The following is a 19188-nucleotide window of genomic DNA, read 5'->3' as shown; positions in this document are numbered from 1 at the left end:
GAGAAATCAGCAAACAGCTCCCACGAAATATGTTGAGTATTTGGTTGCAGCAGCAGCAAAGTTGCTTTTATCCCTCATTGTCCACATACTAGTATCAATGAGCAGCTTCCAACCATTGCCACTTTGTAACATTCAGAGATTTACTCGCTTATCATCATCCTAGTACTGTGTTTCGCTTGTTACATGGCCTGGAGACAATTTACAGATTGTTTGGGCACTACTTTGTTTCCTTGTTGTCAGACTTTCTCTGATCTTGGTGCTGAAAGGATTATAACCATGTTATCTGTGTTTATGGCATTAATAAAATTCATATTTTGCATGATACAATACTAACCAGCCACAAAATAGTACCCAGCTTTCCCGTAGTCACACATTACTACCGTGAATGGAAACATTGAACCACACCTCCCTTCATTGTATTGGCTGCCTCTGATCATGCCTCAAAACACATAAATGCCATTTAAAATCCTCTCTACCCCTTCCAAGTGATATTATGTTCTGTGTCCAACCTACAAAATTTTCTATAACAGCGAAAACAATCAATTATTCATGAAATTATTTAATTGGATAGATGAAAAATCTGCTCACCAAGCAGTGGCAGAACACACACATAAAAGACTGTTGTGACTGGCAAGCTTTCAGAGCCAGTGGCTCCTTCTTTGGGCAGAAGGGTTGAAGGGGAACAAAGAAGGGTGAAGGAAAAGGAAAGGACTGGAGAGGTCTAGGAAAAATAATACATTTTGGGAAAGTCACCCAGAACTGCTACGAATCACAACAGTCTTTTATGTGTGTTCTACAAAATTTTCTGATTCATCATAATACCATTCGCACTGTCGACCCCTTGCCACACAAGTAGAAGAAAGACTTGTCCAATACGGCCATCCAACACATTCTATTCCAGTCCCACCAAAGGTACGAGGATGGTTTGAAAAGTTCTCGGAATGGAATAGAAGTAGTACTTACATCACTAAAACTTTTTTTATTTTTCAATGTAGTCTCCTTGTAGATTAATGCACTTGGTCCAGTGATGTTCCAGTGCCTTGATCCCATCTTGAAAATGAGTTTCCTCCAGGCCTTCAAAATATGTAGGTTGGAATTTAAATAGTGTCAACATTGCTGTGGAGACACTGTGCAATGGAATCTACTATTGTTGCTGATAGAATACAGTATTGACATACTTTATTTTTCAATGTAGTCTCCTTGTTGATTAATGCACTTGGTCCATCGATGCTCCAACCTCCGAGCAAATGGACGTGCCCATCCCACGTCACTGGCCTGCGCACAATCAAAGGAAACACAGTCACTTTGAGCAAGTGGTCTAACATAACAGTATCACTATGTTTTTGAAACAGAAACAACGGAGTTGGATCAGTATTGAATGTGCCAGAGGTCATACAGCATGACAGTGTCATCTAGGTCTTTAAGAGGCATGCAGGGAATCTGCATTGCTGCACAGAACAGTGGCACATTGTGTAAAAGCCTTCAACGAAGGTTGGCAAACTGAGGCAGACATGCATCGGGCAGGTCGTCCTAGCATCTCTGAAGAAGTAGTGCATGCTGTTGCCATGTTCGTGGACAGTGGTCGTTGCCATACGATTTGTGAGCTCGCCCACGAAGCTGGATTAGTACATATGACTGTGCTTCACATTCTGAAGGAATGCCTGGGCATGCGAAAAATTGCATCACAACGGGTTCTGCATGACCTAATGGAAATGCAGAAATGGATGCATTATGACACTGCTCAGATGCACTTGGAGCGCTACGAGTGAGTGCGAAGGAGAGGCTTTCTTACGCCGTATAGTAACACTGGATGAGACATGGGCCACATCATATGAGCCAATACTGAAACGCCAATCCATCAAATGCTGTCATTATGGGTCGCCGAGAAAGTTGAAACTGTGTCAGAGCCCCAGTATGGTGAAAGGTATGGTGATTCTCATGTACGACTGTGATGATGTTATCCTAACACATTATGTTCCTTCATGGCAGACTGTCAGTGCACAGTATTACTATTCGTTTTTGGAGCATCACCTGCGACCAGCTTTGCAAAAGAAGCGGTGACACTTTCTGCACAGCCCACCCATCATTTTGCACGACAATGCACGGGCACATACAGCGCAAGCTGTGGCTGCTCTGTTCGGCCGATTGGACTGGGAAGTACTGTACCTTCCACCATACTCCCCGGACATAAGTCTTTCTGACTTTGATTTGATTGTGAAGATGAATGAACCACTTCATGGCATTCGCTTCGGAAGTGTTCCAGAGATTCGACAGGCAGTAGATCGCTCCATTCACACCATCAACAGAACAGGCTCTGCTAACAGTATACTACGCCTTCCACAGTGCTGGCAATGGGTTATACACAATGCTGGCGACTACTATGAAGGACAGCAACAGGTGCAAACATGTAACACTTTTGTATCAGTTGTGAATAAATAGTTGCCACTATTTAAGTTTCAACGCTCGTAGTTGTCAACTCCGGCTATCAATTATTTGTTTGAAGTAAATCTTCGTCCACCAAGAAAAATTTTCAGTTTTGGGAAGAGATGGAAGTCTGGCAGAGACATATCAGGTGAATAAGGCAAATGTGGCAACAATTCATACCTTAGTTTGTGTACTTTTGCCATTGCGATGACACGTTTTCAATCCAATGTCAAGAGTCACGGCACCCATCTTGCGGATAATTTTTTCATTTCTAATGCTTTAGTAAAAATGTGATATACCCTTTCAGATGACATCTGGCAAGTGTGAGCAATTTCACTCACTTTCAGTCGGCAGTCCTCCATGACCATTTAGTGTACTTTTGCAACGATTTCTGGAGCAGTGACACATCTTGGTCAACCACTGCGCGCATCATCATCTGAGATGTCCCAACCAAATTTAAATTCATTTGTCCACTTGGCAACAGTTGAGTATGAATGAGCAGAGTCCCCCCAGTGTATTCTGGAAATCAGCATGAATGTCCTTTTCTTTCATACCTTTCTTTACAAAGTTCTTAATCACTGCTTGAATCTGGATTTTTCCATCTTCGCAAATCATTACACGGAAACAACAACAACAGAGCCATGTCACTGCCACAGCTCTCTTCCAAGATCACTGATGTGGCACGTGTTTACAGGCAACACCCCAATGAACACCACGTGAACAGCATGTTGCACTAGTGTTGACCTTTTGTAGTGATTCCGAGAACTTTTGAATCACTTTCGTATTTCTGCCTTACCAGAGCCAAGTTGACATGTGGAAACAACCATGTGATACTGTAATGAAACTACTGCAAGAAGTTTTATGTGGTCATGAAGATTAAACTATTGTTCTCTTATATCGATGCCAACCACCAAAGGACATATTCGATGACCTAGTCGGCAGAGCATGATGCTCAGCGCAACATGATTAATGCTGTCAACCTCCTCGCATACGTGCATACGCACTTTCCATATTCCGCACCATCTGATTCAGTAAGTTACACAGCTGTGAACTATCCCTCCTACATATCCTTTAGTTCTACCATTATTCACATTAGTGACAATAATGTAGAAAATCAGATTTTTAATTTTTGTTTGTTTTACGTTTCTTAAAAACAACTGTTTTGGTCCATCTTAAATCATCCATGTTACTCTTTTTTTTTTCCGTGGTCTGAGAAACAGTCCAATATTCTGTTTCTAGAAACTAACTATCACATTAAACTTTTATTTTTGCAGTAACCTAATCACTTGTTTGTGTAACACAATCACTTGTTTGTTTCAGTGCTGGGAGACATCTTTAGGACAGGAGCTTTATCGTCTCGTTATTTTGGACTTTTTCATTTCAACACTAGGCAGTTTCCTTATAGAATTTCTTCTTAAGAAAGTGGGCAGGTAAGTTCTTTCATAATGCAGTTGCTCGTCTTGCATGTAAGTTTTAATTCACTTTTTAATTAGCTGTAATATGTGTATTATTTAATTCCTTACTTTAAATCCGTATTCTTGAAGAGGAGATTTCAGTGACAGGACCCAGATAAAAATGTGCACTTACAGTTCACTCTATTCTTCTCTATGAAGAAGAACCCAAAAATTTATATTCAAGAGGGCCTTTGGAATACTGACCCTCTGTTATTCCAATATACACATTGTCCTTTGAGGGAAACAGATCACTTTGTTGGTGTATAGATCACAACTGAATAATTAGCATTAATCTCATAAGGACTACAATCACACTAACCTGAAAAAGTAAACAGTTGTAAATACTTGTAAATCATATATTGATGATCTTACAAATCCTCATTACTGTTGTCAGTAATCATAGTAACACCAAGCTGGCATTGAAAGAGACTATAACATTCAGAAGTTAAGACCTTGAAGTCATCTGTTGTCAATTGATGTGGGTTTTTAACTGCTTATAACGTTTATTATGAGTGAGTAGTTCACTGAATAATTGATAACTACTAATCTAAGCATTGAAATAGACAAGAATTAATGAAGTGCACAAAATAAAAGTAAAATTTAAATCTCAGTAAATGTTTCAATAATTAATCTGCTAATAGGAGAAAAAAAAAAAAAAAAAAAACAGAAAATTTTAAAGAAACTGGACAAAATGTTGATAGTTAGATACTGATAGAGGATGCAGAGATATTGTGTGTAGATACTGTTAAGAAGGAAAGTATCTTTCACTAAAAGGATGGATGTGACCATAGTAAAAAGTCTAGTAACTTGAATAAGATCTTATAAAAGAAAGGGAGAGGTTCAGAATTAGGTGGAGAGGAGTAGTGAGATAATGGAGATGTGACCATCAAATCCTCCTAGTAAAAATAATCAGTGGCAAAGACAATGAAAGAGAGAGAGCTTTTTTCTTTCGCCATGAGAGTCTTTTGGTGCTCTCCTTTTCAACCTCGGTAATTTTAATCTCAGTAATGAAAATTGGGCATATAATACATATCTGGTTGTTACTTTTCGTCTTAAACAATGCTATGTTAATTTATTCTCCCTCTTTATTCTTGCTAACCTCCTGCCTCTTCAGTTTCCTTCAGTCTTATTAGTATGTTAATGGTCTGCATTTCATTCAGTATTGGAATGTAAGCTGCTACACTTGCTCTTATTTCTGACTTGCTTAATAATTGTAGGTAATGGAAAACATAATTGTGTAGCCAAGTGTGTTCTCTGCTGTTTTGAAGATATGATCACCTTTACTGTGAGTATTTGTGTTTACCTTAAAGTTTTTGACCCTGTTTGTCAGGAGCCCTGAGATGCAAATGAAAACTACATTTTGTCAGATCATCCCTCCATCCATCCTCTTGATCAACACGGAACTGTAATTTAAAATTATGGTAATTGCGTCGTGTGAAAGCCTTATGACTACACAGTTATTGTATCTAATTCATTGGCTGTGTAAAGAAAAGAAAAGAAAAAACAAGAATTTGATATAATTACAAAACTCTTCTATTTCATGAGTAGTGACCTACAAACATATACTTAATTATAGTCTCTCTTGGATTTTCTATTAATTTAAAATATTAAAAGAATTTATATGAATTTTGACATTTTGTTGATAATGACACCTTAGTTGTGGAATGTATAGCTTATACAGGAGCACCACTGTATTCCTGATAGCTAACACAGAAATACTGGCATTTATGAATAATAAGCATTCCTATCACTGATCATTGTAAAAATGAGTTTCATTGCCATTTCTGATAGTGTAACATAAGAAAACATATTGTGTTTGATTTAAGGGTCAGATTAGGTATGATCCATTTGATGTTTGTCATCGGTATTAGATAATTATAAATTCTAAATAAAATTTTACATTTGTGTTTTTCTAAATCAACTTGACAATTATCTGTTTTAAGAAATATTATTCTTTTACAGGAGTTCGTGTATCAAAATTGCTCCACCAGAGTTTGACATTACACGAAACACCTTGAATCTCATATACAATGAGACTTTAGTTTTTGTAGGCTTTTTCTACAGCCCACTTCTTCCTCTTGTTGTAACAATAAAAATGTTTATTACATTCTACATTAAGAAAGTAAGTCACTTCTCCGTTTCGACTTTGCTTGAAATAATATTAATTCTCTATTTTATTTTTGTGTTCTGAAATTATTAATAAATTGTATTTTTCTTGATTGCAGTTTTAATGTTTGTGATTACAAAGAAAAATTTATTAAACTGTTGAAATATTTCAGACAAATAAGATAAATGTACTGTTCTTAGGCATATTGCTGAGCTATATTTTTTGTTGATTCTCATAATATTACTTTAAGATATATGTTCAGGTAAATGTTACTAAAAAATACTGGAAATTAGCAATTGTGAGCACTCATAGTAGGGACAGCAGTTAACAGGGTAACCCATAATGTGTCTATAGGCATATCTTAAGGATGGAAACTGGAAACCTTAGCGTCTATGTATAAACACTAGTTCAGCAAATGTTTGTTACTTCAGTTAATAAAATTAGGTTTTATTACTGTAAGTCTCCATTGTGCTGTGACAAGCATGCTGTCTTATGAGTTTGCTGCGATGTTTCTTTGCTGCATGTCAGCATACATCCATACTTTAAAACAACACTGATGTCATTGAAGTACACTACCCACTGACTGCCAGTAGTGTTTCAGCTTTGACACTGTCGAGCACTTTCAAGGCAGTTCCAGTGATACTGCATTGTTAGTGTACTTGCAGATTCCATCTGGCTACTGTGAGGTCCCCTTATGGGTTTCGGTTTGCTGAACCTTTGTGTTATACCCAAATCTTGTCATTTCCTGGTTTGTGTGGTTAGTGAGAGTAGATTATGTGTACAGTGGAATACTACTTTGGGAGAGGAGTGAAGGATTTTTGGAAAGATGTTCCTCATTTTGAGTGTGATGAAAGGTGAGGTTATGCCATTTCAGTCCAAAGTGTATTGGCTAACTGTGTGCGAGGGAATGGGTGGGAGGCTGGGGTTGGATTTGAAGTTGGAGTGTGCTCCTTACTAGCTGATTAGTGGATCTATTTGTTGGAGAATTAGGAGCATACATGAATATGACTTATGAGATTTGTTTGGGGTCCAGGTTTGGAGATTGTGCTGGCTGTGAATGCATTAATAAAACTTTCTGCCTACTAGGTAAGGGATTGATCATTACAGCAGATTGACCTTGAATGGCTGGATGATACATCAGAGAATTTTTAACATGGAACAGATGATAGCTATTGAAATAGAAGTACTGTTGGTGTGCTTTATATGGATGAAAGTTTTTACAGAGCTGTTGGAAAGTTGATGGTCAACATCCAGGAAGGCAGAATGCTGAACTGAGCAGGACAGTATGAAATGGACAGAGGAAAGGTGTTAAAGCTGTGACTGGCAGAGAATAGTGTGTCTTGACACTCGGTCCAGTTCACGAAGATATCATCAATGAACCTGAACCAGACAAAGTGTCTTGCATCCTGCGTCGACTAACTTAGTTTGTTTAAATATTTTAAATCTTGATCGCAGTAAAAAATAAAATTACAGTTTGCTGATTACTAGCTTCAGTTGATTACTAATCATCTTCAGACCTATGAAAATGAACAGAAAATTGACATTTAGTCAATGTAAAAACTTAACCATCTCTAAGACAAAAGTGTTAAAACATGAAGATAGTTAGAAATGTACCATGCTTGCTAAGGAATCTGAAAGTAAGTATTAAGTGCAACACATCTATAGTAAAAAGTTGGTCAAAGAAGCATGACTTATGTACAAGCTGCTCATACCCACTGTGGTTTGCCAGTAATGCCTGACAGGTGACACACAAGTATGCAGAGTGACAATTTTAGGAAACCAATAGAAGTAATTATTAGCATCAAGATATAATTTGTTAAAAAAAATAAGCACAAAGATGTACATGAAAATGGCAATCACAATATAAATATAAAATCCACAATAGCTGTGTCAATAGTATAAGAAAAACATTAATTATCAGATGGTAGCTATTAAAACAAAGGTTAAAACCAAGAAATGTGATATCTGTATTTCAAATGATATTAGTACTGATCAGAAGAATGTTTTAATCTAATATTAAATTGTTGTCAACACTTTGGAGATGGTGACATAGCTTTAATATAGCATGGGTTATACTCCAAAGGTGGAGCAATATAGGAACTACGCTGGTTGTTTCTCAGCTTCATAAATATATTACTACATTTGTCTTATGTCTGTTGTCTGTATAGAGGTAGTCCATGAAGCTTGCACTACAAACAACCCACCCCCCCCCCCCCCCCAAAAAAAAAGCACCTGTCACTCATATTGGTGGGGCAGGAAAGAAATACAAGGAACACTGTTACTTGCTTTGCAGCATTCACATTCCCCTTGCTGCCACACAATGTGCCTCACGGGGTAACATGCAGTGTAGAGGGGATCAGTTATTGTCTGCTACACACATTGTGCTTATTTTCAAGATGGCCTTCCAGTACCATACTGTGAAACAGTTCTAGTTCCCACAAGCTGAAAAAAGATGAACCTTTTAACAGGACAAGGTAGACCTGTGCATTTCAATTAAGTTTGTTTGGGTGCAGCATTTGAATTATGTGCATGCATGACACGTGTGAAGAAAAAGAAGGCGTCAGGCAATCATGTTGCCTGTGACCACTGGCTGAGGGCATCTTCTGCTCTGTCAAAAGCTGTGATGGCCACCAAGAAGTTTGTCCACATGCTCTTTGACAAAGCACGCTGGACCTGTTAGTGACATGAGCAAGCTTTTGAAGATTGTGAAGTATTAAAGTATTGCTCACATTTGTGCAAATGCAGCACAAACCTTGCTATGTACACATGAGCACAAGATGTCACTGGAAAGAGAGTGTCTATACAATTCCAATGATATGCAGATATGTCCAGGGAATTGAGTCTGTGGAGAGATACACTGCCAAGTAGATTAGATTCAATATTATTCACTAAATAATTTATAACTTCAATACTATTTATCACAACAAGAAATCGAGCTCACGTATTGTAGCACTTATAAATGTATATCAACGGAGTTATCTTCATATTTTATAACTTTATTATTTATTCTGTTGATGACATTCAGTTGGACATTTAATTTAATAACCATCTCTTTTGATTGAAAACAAGACACACATTTAGCAGGCAGTACTCCATGTTGGCAGGCATTAATTTACACCATCCCACTATTTGGATTATAAGATTTATAATTTTTATTTTTTATAGTTAAATTTGAATAGTTCTGCCCATGAGTTGAAACTGAATAGAAATGCATAAAATCTGGCTATGGAATGGCAAGATGAGCCAATTTACAATTAAAATAAAGTACTGTTGATGTTTGTATGATAACTGTTAAAGGTACATGGGGACATAAACTACTTTCAGCATTGTAAATTCAAAATTGTAAATGCTTAAAGTTAAAGTTAATTTGCGAGCAAACTATGGCTTGTACAGTTTATTGTAGGATATGAATCTTGTGTAGAATTTCAACATGCAGCCTATGGCACATTCAGATTTCTGTTTAAATTAATGGATAAAAAGTTGTGTAAAATATTGGTGATGATGTCATTATGTGATGTCAATGCATTACTAGCTTAGGGTGCCGTAATCATTAAGTTCATGAACCAAACCTTTATAAGGATGGCAGCAATATTGCTCAAGGTCTGTCCAAGTTAGACTGTTTTGGAGGGCAGTTATAGTTAGTTGGTACTGGAGCTGGTTGAAAGTTTATGGATGCTAACTTGGTCACACCTGTTTCGGTGATAGAAATATTTTGGCATGACTTCAGTGGTACTTAGAATTACTGTTGGAACTCTGATTATTTGTCGGTTTGTGTTCAGGAGGACGTAGGATTTTTGTGATAAACTGTTTAGCTCTCTGATTTTGACCATTTAGTGTGAATTTAATGGGCAATAAATATTTTATTGAAACTTAAATGTCTGTGGTTGGTACATGTTGTTTAGCTAGGGGAACACATGTTCTGAACGTAACGTTTGTTTGAGTTCTGGCTAGTTCATCAGTAATTATTCTATAAAATTAGTCATTTAATTTAAAGTGACATTCGTTGGAAGGTAATCTGTTCCTAGATGAATGTTAGAAAGACACATCACATACAGGGTACAGTTCGCAGCTTTTGTTTTGTAGATGAGACCATTTGCTGTTTGTGAAGTGGAAAGTGGCTAGGCATGTATTTCTTTTGATGAGAAAACACAAAATGACTGCATCCAATGTCAATGTCTGAACAAAATTAGGAATGATAGGGAAGATGAATCCTGCCTGTATTCTGGACTGCAATAAAAACAAGGTTGGTGAGGATCCCAGTGACCAGCTAATGGGCTGCTATCCTTTTGAGAGGATGAAAATAAAGTGATGGATGAAAGCTTTTTTTAATATTTTCATGATCATGATTGTAAACTCCTATGTTTTCTATAAAAAGTCAAGGCCTACTAACATATATCTTGTCGAATTTGTTACCAAATTGGCTGCAGCATTGGTGAACAATGGAGGTCTAGTTGGATCACCTTCTGCTCAAAACTGTTCACCTATAAAGAGACTCAGTGGAAGACATCATCTTAAATCGATTCTAGCTACAGAAGTACTAAAATAGCTTCAGAGGAAATGTAAGATATTTGTAGAACAAATCAAGATAAGATCACAAAAAGTGGTGAGAGAACATACCAGTTGCTTTTGTGAAAACTGTTACATAGAATATTGTTTACCAAAATGCTTCAGAATTTTTCATACTAAGGATTTTATAGCAAAGTAATTTTCAACAAAAACCTACATTTTCAAACTGCTTCATTTTCAGTAGCAATAACGTGGAATTCTATCTGCATTTGGGAAACAAAAAACTTATTTTCCTTGTTGTGAATACAACATTTTTTCATGGAAAACTGGGTTGCCAATGTAAATCTATGCTGCTTCACACCATTTCGTAGAATAAAGACCATGCTTTCACATACAGTAGACTGACTTATGTTCTGTGCAGCAGAAACCACTTCATAAAATTCAGAAAAATAAAGAGAAAGTTCAGGATCAGCCAGTTGAACTCCACACAAGCTGCCCAGTCCTCAGTGTTTTACAGGCCAGTGGCCACCCACTATGGCTGAGGTGCCACCTCCCAATAGGCATGTGTAGTTACCGTTACGGCAGAGTGAAGTCAACAGAGACAGAGAAATTTTAAAACAGATTGCAGTAGCTAATGCATACAAAACAGTCAATGTATCTCATATTCATAATAAATTTAAAAAAGGGAAGCTCTCACAAATTGCTAATAACAAGACAATGACCAAGAACGACAAAGAAAAGGCAAAAAAAAATGTTTCCAGGGCACATACCTGCCAAATGTTATGGAAAGTTGAGCAGTACTTTTGGACAACTAACATAAAGATAAGAGTGCCAAACTACAAACACTTTAAAATCAAATCTTTGAAATAAAATTGCTCCTCAATTAAACATATTTCTTAGTTCAGGAGTACAGAAAGTTAAATGCAATGACTGTGGCCTATATTTTGTTGGTCAGCCAGACATATTACAGAGCCCACACATCCAGAATAAGACAGCTTTCGGCATATACATCACTGCAGAGTGGCATTTGGTGTAAGATATTAACTACGAGGTGCATTCAAGTTCTAAGGCCTCCGATTTTTTTTCTCCAGACTGGAAAGAGATAGAAACATGCGCATTGTTTTAAAATGAGGCCGCGTTCATTGTCAATACGTCCCAGAAATGGTAGCACCGTACGGCAGATGGAATTTTACTGCCAGCGGCGAGAATGAGAACTGTCTTAAATACTTAAAATGGTGACTTTTCCTTACTTGAATAGCGTGCAATCATTCGTTTTCTGAATTTGCATGGTGTGAAACCAATTGAAATTCATTGACAGTTGAAAGAGACATGTGGTGATGGAGTTATGGATGTGTCGAAAGTGCGTTCGTGGGTGCGACAGTTTAATGAAGGCAGAACATCGTGTGACAACAAACCGAAACAACCTCGGGTTCGCACAAGCCGGTCTGACGACACGATCGAGAAAGTGGAGAGAATTGTTTTGGGGGATCGCCGAATGACTGTTGAACAGATCGCCTCCAGAGTTGGCATTTCTGTGGGTTCTGTGCACACAATCCTGCATGACGACCTGAAAATGCGAAAAGTGTCATCCAGGTGGGTGCCACGAATCCTGATGGACGACCACACGGCTGCCCGTGTGGCATGTTGCCAAGCAATGTTGACGCGCAACAAAAACGTCCGGGAAGGGATGCGCGTGTGCTGTTTGACCAAGAGAACGCACCCGCACATTGAGCTAACGTTACGCAACAGTTTCTTCGTGATAACAACTTTGAAGTGATTCCTCATGCTCCCTACTCACCTGACCTGGCTCCTAGTGACTTTTGGCTTTTTCCAACAATGAAAGACACTCTCCGTGGCCGCACATTCACCAGCCATGCTGCTATTGCCTCAGCGATTTTCCAGTGGTCAAAACAGACTCCTAAAGAAGCCTTCGCCGCTGCCATGGAATCATGGTGTCAGCGTTGTGAAAAATGTGTACGTCTGTAGGGCAATTACGTCGAGAAGTAACGCCAGTTTCATCGATTTCGGGGGAGTAGTTAATTAGAAAAAAAATCTGAGGCCTTAGAACTTGAATGCACCTCGTATAATATGGAAGTGCTGCACACTGCATCCTATGTGCTTTACTGTAAGAATTATAAATTTATAGTAAACAGAAAAATGCTCGTGAACTAATACTCAATGAGTAATGGGCGTTCAATGAGAACTGTTGTTTTTATGGTCTTCAGTCTGACTACTGGTTTGATGCAGCTCTCCATGCTAGTCTATCCTGTCTGAGCCTCTTCATCTCCAATAACTACTGCAGCCTACATCCTTCTAAATCCGCTTGCTGTATTCATCTCTTGGTCTCCCTCTATGACTTTTATCACCCACACTTCCCTCTAGTACTAAACTGGTGAGCCCTTAATGTCTCAGAATGTGTCAAATCAACTGATCCCTTCTTTTGGTCAAGTTGTGCCACAAATTTCTTTTTTACCCTATTCTATTCAGTACCACCTCATTAGTTACATGATTGACCCTTCTAATCTTCAATATTCTTCTGTAGCACCACATTTTGGAAGCTTCTAATCTCTTTTTGCTATACTGTTTATTTTTCATGTTTCACTTACATACATGGCTAAACTTCAGACAAATACCTTCAGGAAAGACTTCCTCAAACTTAAATCTATATTCGATGTTAACGACTTTCTCTTATTCAGAAATGTCTTTCTTGCCATTGCCAGTCTACATTTTATATCCTCTCTCCTTTGGCCGTCTTCAGTTATTCTGCTGCACAAATAGCACAACTCATCTGCTCCTTTAAGTGTCTTGTTTCCTAATCTAACTCCCTTAGCATCACCTGAGTTAATTTGCCTACATTCCGTTACTCTTGTTTTGCTTTTGTTGATGTTCATCCTATATCCTCCTTTCAAGACAATGTCCATCCCATTCAACTGCTTTTCCAAGTCCCTTGCTGTGTCTGACAGAGTTACAATGTCATTGGCAAACCTCGAAGTTTTTATTTCTTCTCCCTGAACTTTAAATTTTTCTTTGGTTTCCTTTACTGCTTGTTCAACATACATGTTTAATAACATTGGGGATAGGCTACAACCCTGTCTCACTTCCGTTTCAACCACTGCTCCCCTCTCATGCCCTTTGACTCTTATAACTGCCGTCTGGTTTCTGTATAAGTGACAAAACCAGCATTTTGCTCTCTGTATTTCACCCCTGATACCTTCAGAATTTGAAAGAGAGCATTTCAGTCAACATTATCGAAAGCTTTTTCTGTCTACAAATGCTGTAAACATAAGTTTGTCTTTCCTTAGCTTATCTTCTAAGATAAGTCTTAGGGTCAATATTGCCTCATGTGTTCCTACATTTCTGTGGAATCCAAACTGATGTTCTCCAAGGTCAGCTTCTACCAGTTTTTCCATGCTTCTGTATTCATGTTAGCTTTTTGCATCTACGACTTACTAAACTGATAATTCGTTAATTTTCACACCTGTTAGCAACTACTTTCTTTGGAATTGGAATTACTGCATTCTTCTTGAATCCTGAGGGTATTTTTCCTGTCTCATACATGTTGCAAACCTGATGGAAGAGTTTTGTCATGGCTGGCTCTCCCAAGGCTATCAGTAGTTCTGACAGAATATTGTCTACTCCCAGGGCCTTGTTTCGACTTCCATCTTATAGAGCTTTGTGAAATTCTTCTTGCAGTATCATATCTCCCATCTCATCTTCATCTACATCCACTTCCCTTTCAATAATATTTGCCTTAAAGTTCATTTCCCTTGAATAGTTGCTCTGTATACTCCTTCCACCTTTCAGCTTTCCCTTCTTTGCTTAGGACTGGTTTTCCATCTGAACCTTTGTTATACATACTGCTGATTCTCTTTTCCCCAAAGGCTTCTTTAATTTTTCTGTAGGCCATATCTGTCTTTCCCATTGTGAAATATTCTTGTAAATCCTTACATTTGTCCTGTAGCCATTCCTGCTTAGCCATTTTGCATTTCCTGTCAGTCTCATTTTTTAACCATTTGTATTCCTCTTCACCTGATTTATTTGCTGCATTTTTAAATTTTCTTCTTTCATCAGTTAAATTCAATATCTCTTATGTTATCCAGGGATTTCTTGTAGGCTTTGTATTTTTACCTATTTGATCCTCTGTTGCCTTCACTATTTAATTTTTTAATCCTATCCATTTGTCTTCTAAAGTATTCCTTTCCCCTTCTGTTGTCAACTTTTGTCTGATACTCCCTCTGAAACTCTCAACAGCCTCGGGTTCTTTCAGTTTGACCAGGTCTCATCTCCATAACTTCCAACATTTCTCCAGTTTCTTCTACTTTAATCTACAGTTCATAAACAATAAATTGTTGTCAGAGTCCACATCTGCCCCTGGAAATTTCTTGCTGCTTAAAATCTGATCCTGAAATCTCAGTCTTACTATTATATAATCCATCTGGAACCTTCCACTGTCCCAAGGTCTCTTCCACATATACAACCTTCTTTCATGGTTCTTAAACCAAGTATTAGTGGTGATTACATTATGCTCTGTGTAAAATTCTATCAGGTGGCTTCCTCTTTCATTCCTTTCCCCCAGTTCATATTCACCTTCTATTTTTCCTTCTCTTTTTTTTTTTCCTAATATTGAATTCCAGTCCTCCATCACAATTAAATTTTCATCTCCTTTACCTATCTGAATAATTTATTTTATCACATCATACGTTTCTTCATTCTCTTTACCATCTGCAGAGCTATTTGGTATATAGACATGCACTACTGTGGTAGGTATGGACTTATTAATTATTAAACCCACTCCTGACCGAGCGAGGCGGCATGGTTGTTAGCACACTGGACTTGTACTGGAGAGGATGGTCATCTTGATTTAGGTTTTTCGTGATTTTCCTAAATCACTTCAGGCAAATGCCAGTGTGATTCCTTTGAAAGGGCAGGGCTAACTTCCTTTCCTGCCCTTCCCTGATCTGATGGGCCCAATGACCTCTCTATTTGGTCCCCTCACCCAAATCAACCAGCCAAACTGACTCCTGCATTACCCCTATTTGACTTCGTATTTATAACCCTTTATTCAACCGACAAGAGGTCCTGCTGCTCCTGCCACGGAATTTCATTAATTCCCACTATATCTAACTGCAACTCATTCATTTCCCTTTACAAATTTTCTAACCTACCTGCCTGGTTAGGAATCTAACATTCCATTTTCTGATCCCTAAAATGCCAGTTTTTTTCCTCTCCTGATGACAACATCCTTCTGAGTAGTCCCCACCTGGAGATCTGATTGTGGACTATTTTACCTCCAAAATATTTTAACCAAGAGGGCACCATCATTATTTAACTGTACAGTAGAGCTGCATTCACTCAGGAACAATTACCCCTTGCTTTCAGCTATTCGCAGTACCAGCACAGCAAAGCTTTTTTGGTGGACGTTACAAGGCCAGATCAGTCTATCACCCATACTGTTGTCCCTGTAACTACTGAAAAGGCTGCAGGCCCTTCTCAGGATCCACACATTTGTGGTTGTGCCTACGGCACTGCCATCTGAATTGCTGAGGCACATAAGCCACCCCACCAAATGGCAAGGTATGTGGTTCTAGTATACTTACCTGAGATCACAGTCCAGGCCACTACAAAAGCCTCCACACACTTCTCATTCAGGGAAGGTGACCAGCAGCCATGCATGCAATGGCAAATCATGGTGTCGTTCACATGGTCATTTGCCTTCCAAGAAGGCCTTCTAACTACCAATAGTTGTCTTAGGAGCAGGAAAAGTGGTGTAATTAACCATTCTTGGCAGCAATGCTGCCAGTGTGCCACAAAAACTGAACACCTTGTTTGGACTGTTGGTTACAATGTGCCCCTTTTACGCTGTTTGCTAAAGGAGATACATCAACACTAGTTCCCATAGTTTACACTTACCATCCATTCCTAAAAACATCTCATTTTTCAGTGAGGCCAAGTGAAGAGTATTTTTCTCCAGATATAGAAAACCTGAGGAATTATGAACTCTACTTGTAGTGAATTACAGGCATTTCGCGCATTAGATACTAAGTTCCCTTTGTACTGCACATTGCTCTTCTTCTCCACGTATCCCTACATTCTGCTCCCTTCTTCATCCTGTAGTACTAATATCACCCTCTTGAATCATCCAGTAACAATTTTCTTCTTATGCAATCCGCAGACCCTTTCACCTTTGATTCAGTGGCTAAAAGTACCACATCTCAAACCCTTACTGGTATTTTCTTTCCTGTTTTTCTCCTTGGAAAAGCACTTTGGTACTACAGGCATAGCTTCATTTGAGCAGCTTCTCTAACTCTGCACCCAACATTATTCATGAATACTGCATATGTGATACAAATACTTGATCTAATTTACTACCGAAGACTACTGAAGTACTGGAAACAGTCACAGTTTTACCCTAACCTTGTTTTTTATAAAGATTTCCTACAGTTTTTCACTCTTGAATGTTCTTCTTACTTCTGACTGACCTTGGTTTAGTTCAATATCATACTTCTTTACTGTTTCCATCAATGTGTTAATTATGTTTAGTAAATTTCCTTTCTTCATTGACTGCAGCACTTGCTGACCATCATACTTCATAATCTTGATGACTTTGACTCAAAAGCAAGCTCCTATTCCCTCTAGAGCTTAATTTTTCAATCATTATCCATGCAGATTGCAATTTGTAGATGTGAGGCTGTAGCACTTCTCTTTCTAGTATCCCTTTAATCCAGACAAATTGTCATATTTTGTCCAATACATTTATACTGTTTGATGATGAACTGACTGATTGGCATCATTTTCTTTAAACTTTGTCATCAGTATGTCCCATGTGATTTTGCCAGCCACTAAAGGAAAAAGAAATACAGATTTCTTTTCAGGCAGCTAGCTCCTAGTAGCAATCTCTCCGAGACGACATTCTCTCTCCTGGAACTTACTGCACTTTTTGTAACTTACTCAAAGAATGAAATGGTGTAGTTTTGATTTGCCTGCTTTATGTTTGCATCCGAATAGTGTAGCATCAACAAACTGCGCATTTACAAGAGGCCTTTTCAGAAAGCAAGGTCAGACAAGTTATGAAATGGAAACTATAATGAGAATCCAATGAAGCTTCACACATATGTGTTGGGAAGTGTCTGTAGGTGTGCCTGTCGATCACATTATGTCACTCTTTTCGGTTATGAACATGCAGTAAGCATGTAAAGATGCCTAGAACAGTAGTCTCTCTGGCCAAATATGAGTGAGTGCCAAGAGGTTTCGTCTGAATTCTTGCTACCTCACTTAACGGAACAGTCATTCATTTCCTTCTTCATGACAATTCTTGGCCAATGCTGCAGGGACAATGAGGCCATTTCTGCTGTGTTTTCACTGGGAAGTGTTTAATCACTCACCATGGTGCTTGGACTTAGCCCCTCTGTTGTTCATTTCTACTCACATGAGCCACTGGCTATTAAGGCAACATTTTGGCACAGATAATATTAACTATTTTAATATTTTTGATGACCTACTTTAAGCAGGGGAAGCTTGGTGTTTCAAAAGCACTGATGTGTGCCAAGGAATGAATTTTGAATGTGTTCCGCATGGTGGACTGCTAGTATAGAACCGCCACCTTCCAAGAGCCCATTGTGCTCATGTGATGACATCGGCTCCACTACACGCACCTACTGGGAGATGGCATCTCAATCATAGTGGCCGACCATTGGCCTTTAACAACAATTTTAATATTAGATTAAAGCACTCTTCTTATGAGTTTTCATTTAATTTATAATTTAGAAATTACAATTTCTTTTTAACCTTTCTTTTAACGCTAGCATTTATTAATTAATATATGTTCTAATGTATCCTTGATGCTGCTGTTATGGATTTTATATTGTGATTATAATTTTCATATATGATTTCATACTCGTCTTAATTTTTTTTAGAAATGTTATCATAATATTAATAATTATTATATTTGTGTCTTAAAATTGTTATTATATGTACTTTTGTGCTGCCTATCAGTCATTTGTACTGGCAAACCACAAGCATGCATAAAGGTTAGTCTTCTGATGGGTTTAAAAGTTAACAGCCAAGCATCTTACATACAGATTCCTTAGTAGGCAATACCTTCATAAATAATGTATGACCTTACAGATTACCGAGTGAGGTGGCACAGTGGGTAGCACACTGGAGTTGGATTTGGGAGGATGTCGGATCAAGATTGCATTGGACCATCCTGATTTAGGTTTTACATGATTTCCCTAAACCACTTCAGGCAAATGCTGAGATGGTTCCTATAGGGCATGACCGACTTCCTTACTCATCCTTCCCTAATCTGATGGAACCGATGACCTCACTGTTCAGTCCCTTCCCCCAAATCAATCAACCAATCAATCTTACAGACTGTTAAGTTTTCATTTTAAGTTAGAGGCAATTTCCCATTTATTGCTATAGGTGAGACATTATGCCAGCAGTGTACTTAGATACAGAATCTTGATTAAGTATGGCAGTTTTTTACTCCTTTTATTATTTTTATGTTTTACTGATTTTTAATTGTTTAAAAGATTGTGTGCTCACATTAACTGAAAGACAATTTTCTGTTTATTTTCAAAGTTCTGAAGATTATTGTTAATTAATCAGAACCGGTAATCAAGGAAACTAATTTTATTTTTATTCAAATCAAGGCTATTAAAATTCTTAACAAATAATACAGATTGCTGTACCTCC

At 38.0% G+C, this 19188-nt stretch overlaps 1 protein-coding gene across 6 annotated transcripts in view; it reads left to right on the top strand.

Moving 5' to 3' along the window:
• LOC126161898 (transmembrane channel-like protein 5) overlaps positions 1-19188 on the top strand; it is a 297583-nt gene that overhangs the window by 224404 nt on the left and 53991 nt on the right. For all 6 annotated transcript variants that reach the window (XM_049918048.1, XM_049918045.1, XM_049918047.1 and 3 more), the window contains exons 12-13: positions 3745-3854; positions 5841-6000. In XM_049918048.1, coding sequence (XP_049774005.1) covers positions 3745-3854; positions 5841-6000 — 270 coding nt within the window. The remainder of the gene's footprint in view (positions 1-3744; positions 3855-5840; positions 6001-19188) is intronic.

This window comes from Schistocerca cancellata, chromosome 2 (assembly GCF_023864275.1).
Source record: "Schistocerca cancellata isolate TAMUIC-IGC-003103 chromosome 2, iqSchCanc2.1, whole genome shotgun sequence".
Classification (NCBI taxonomy): Eukaryota; Metazoa; Arthropoda; class Insecta; order Orthoptera; family Acrididae; genus Schistocerca; species Schistocerca cancellata.
This window is presented reverse-complemented; position numbering and strand designations above follow the sequence as displayed.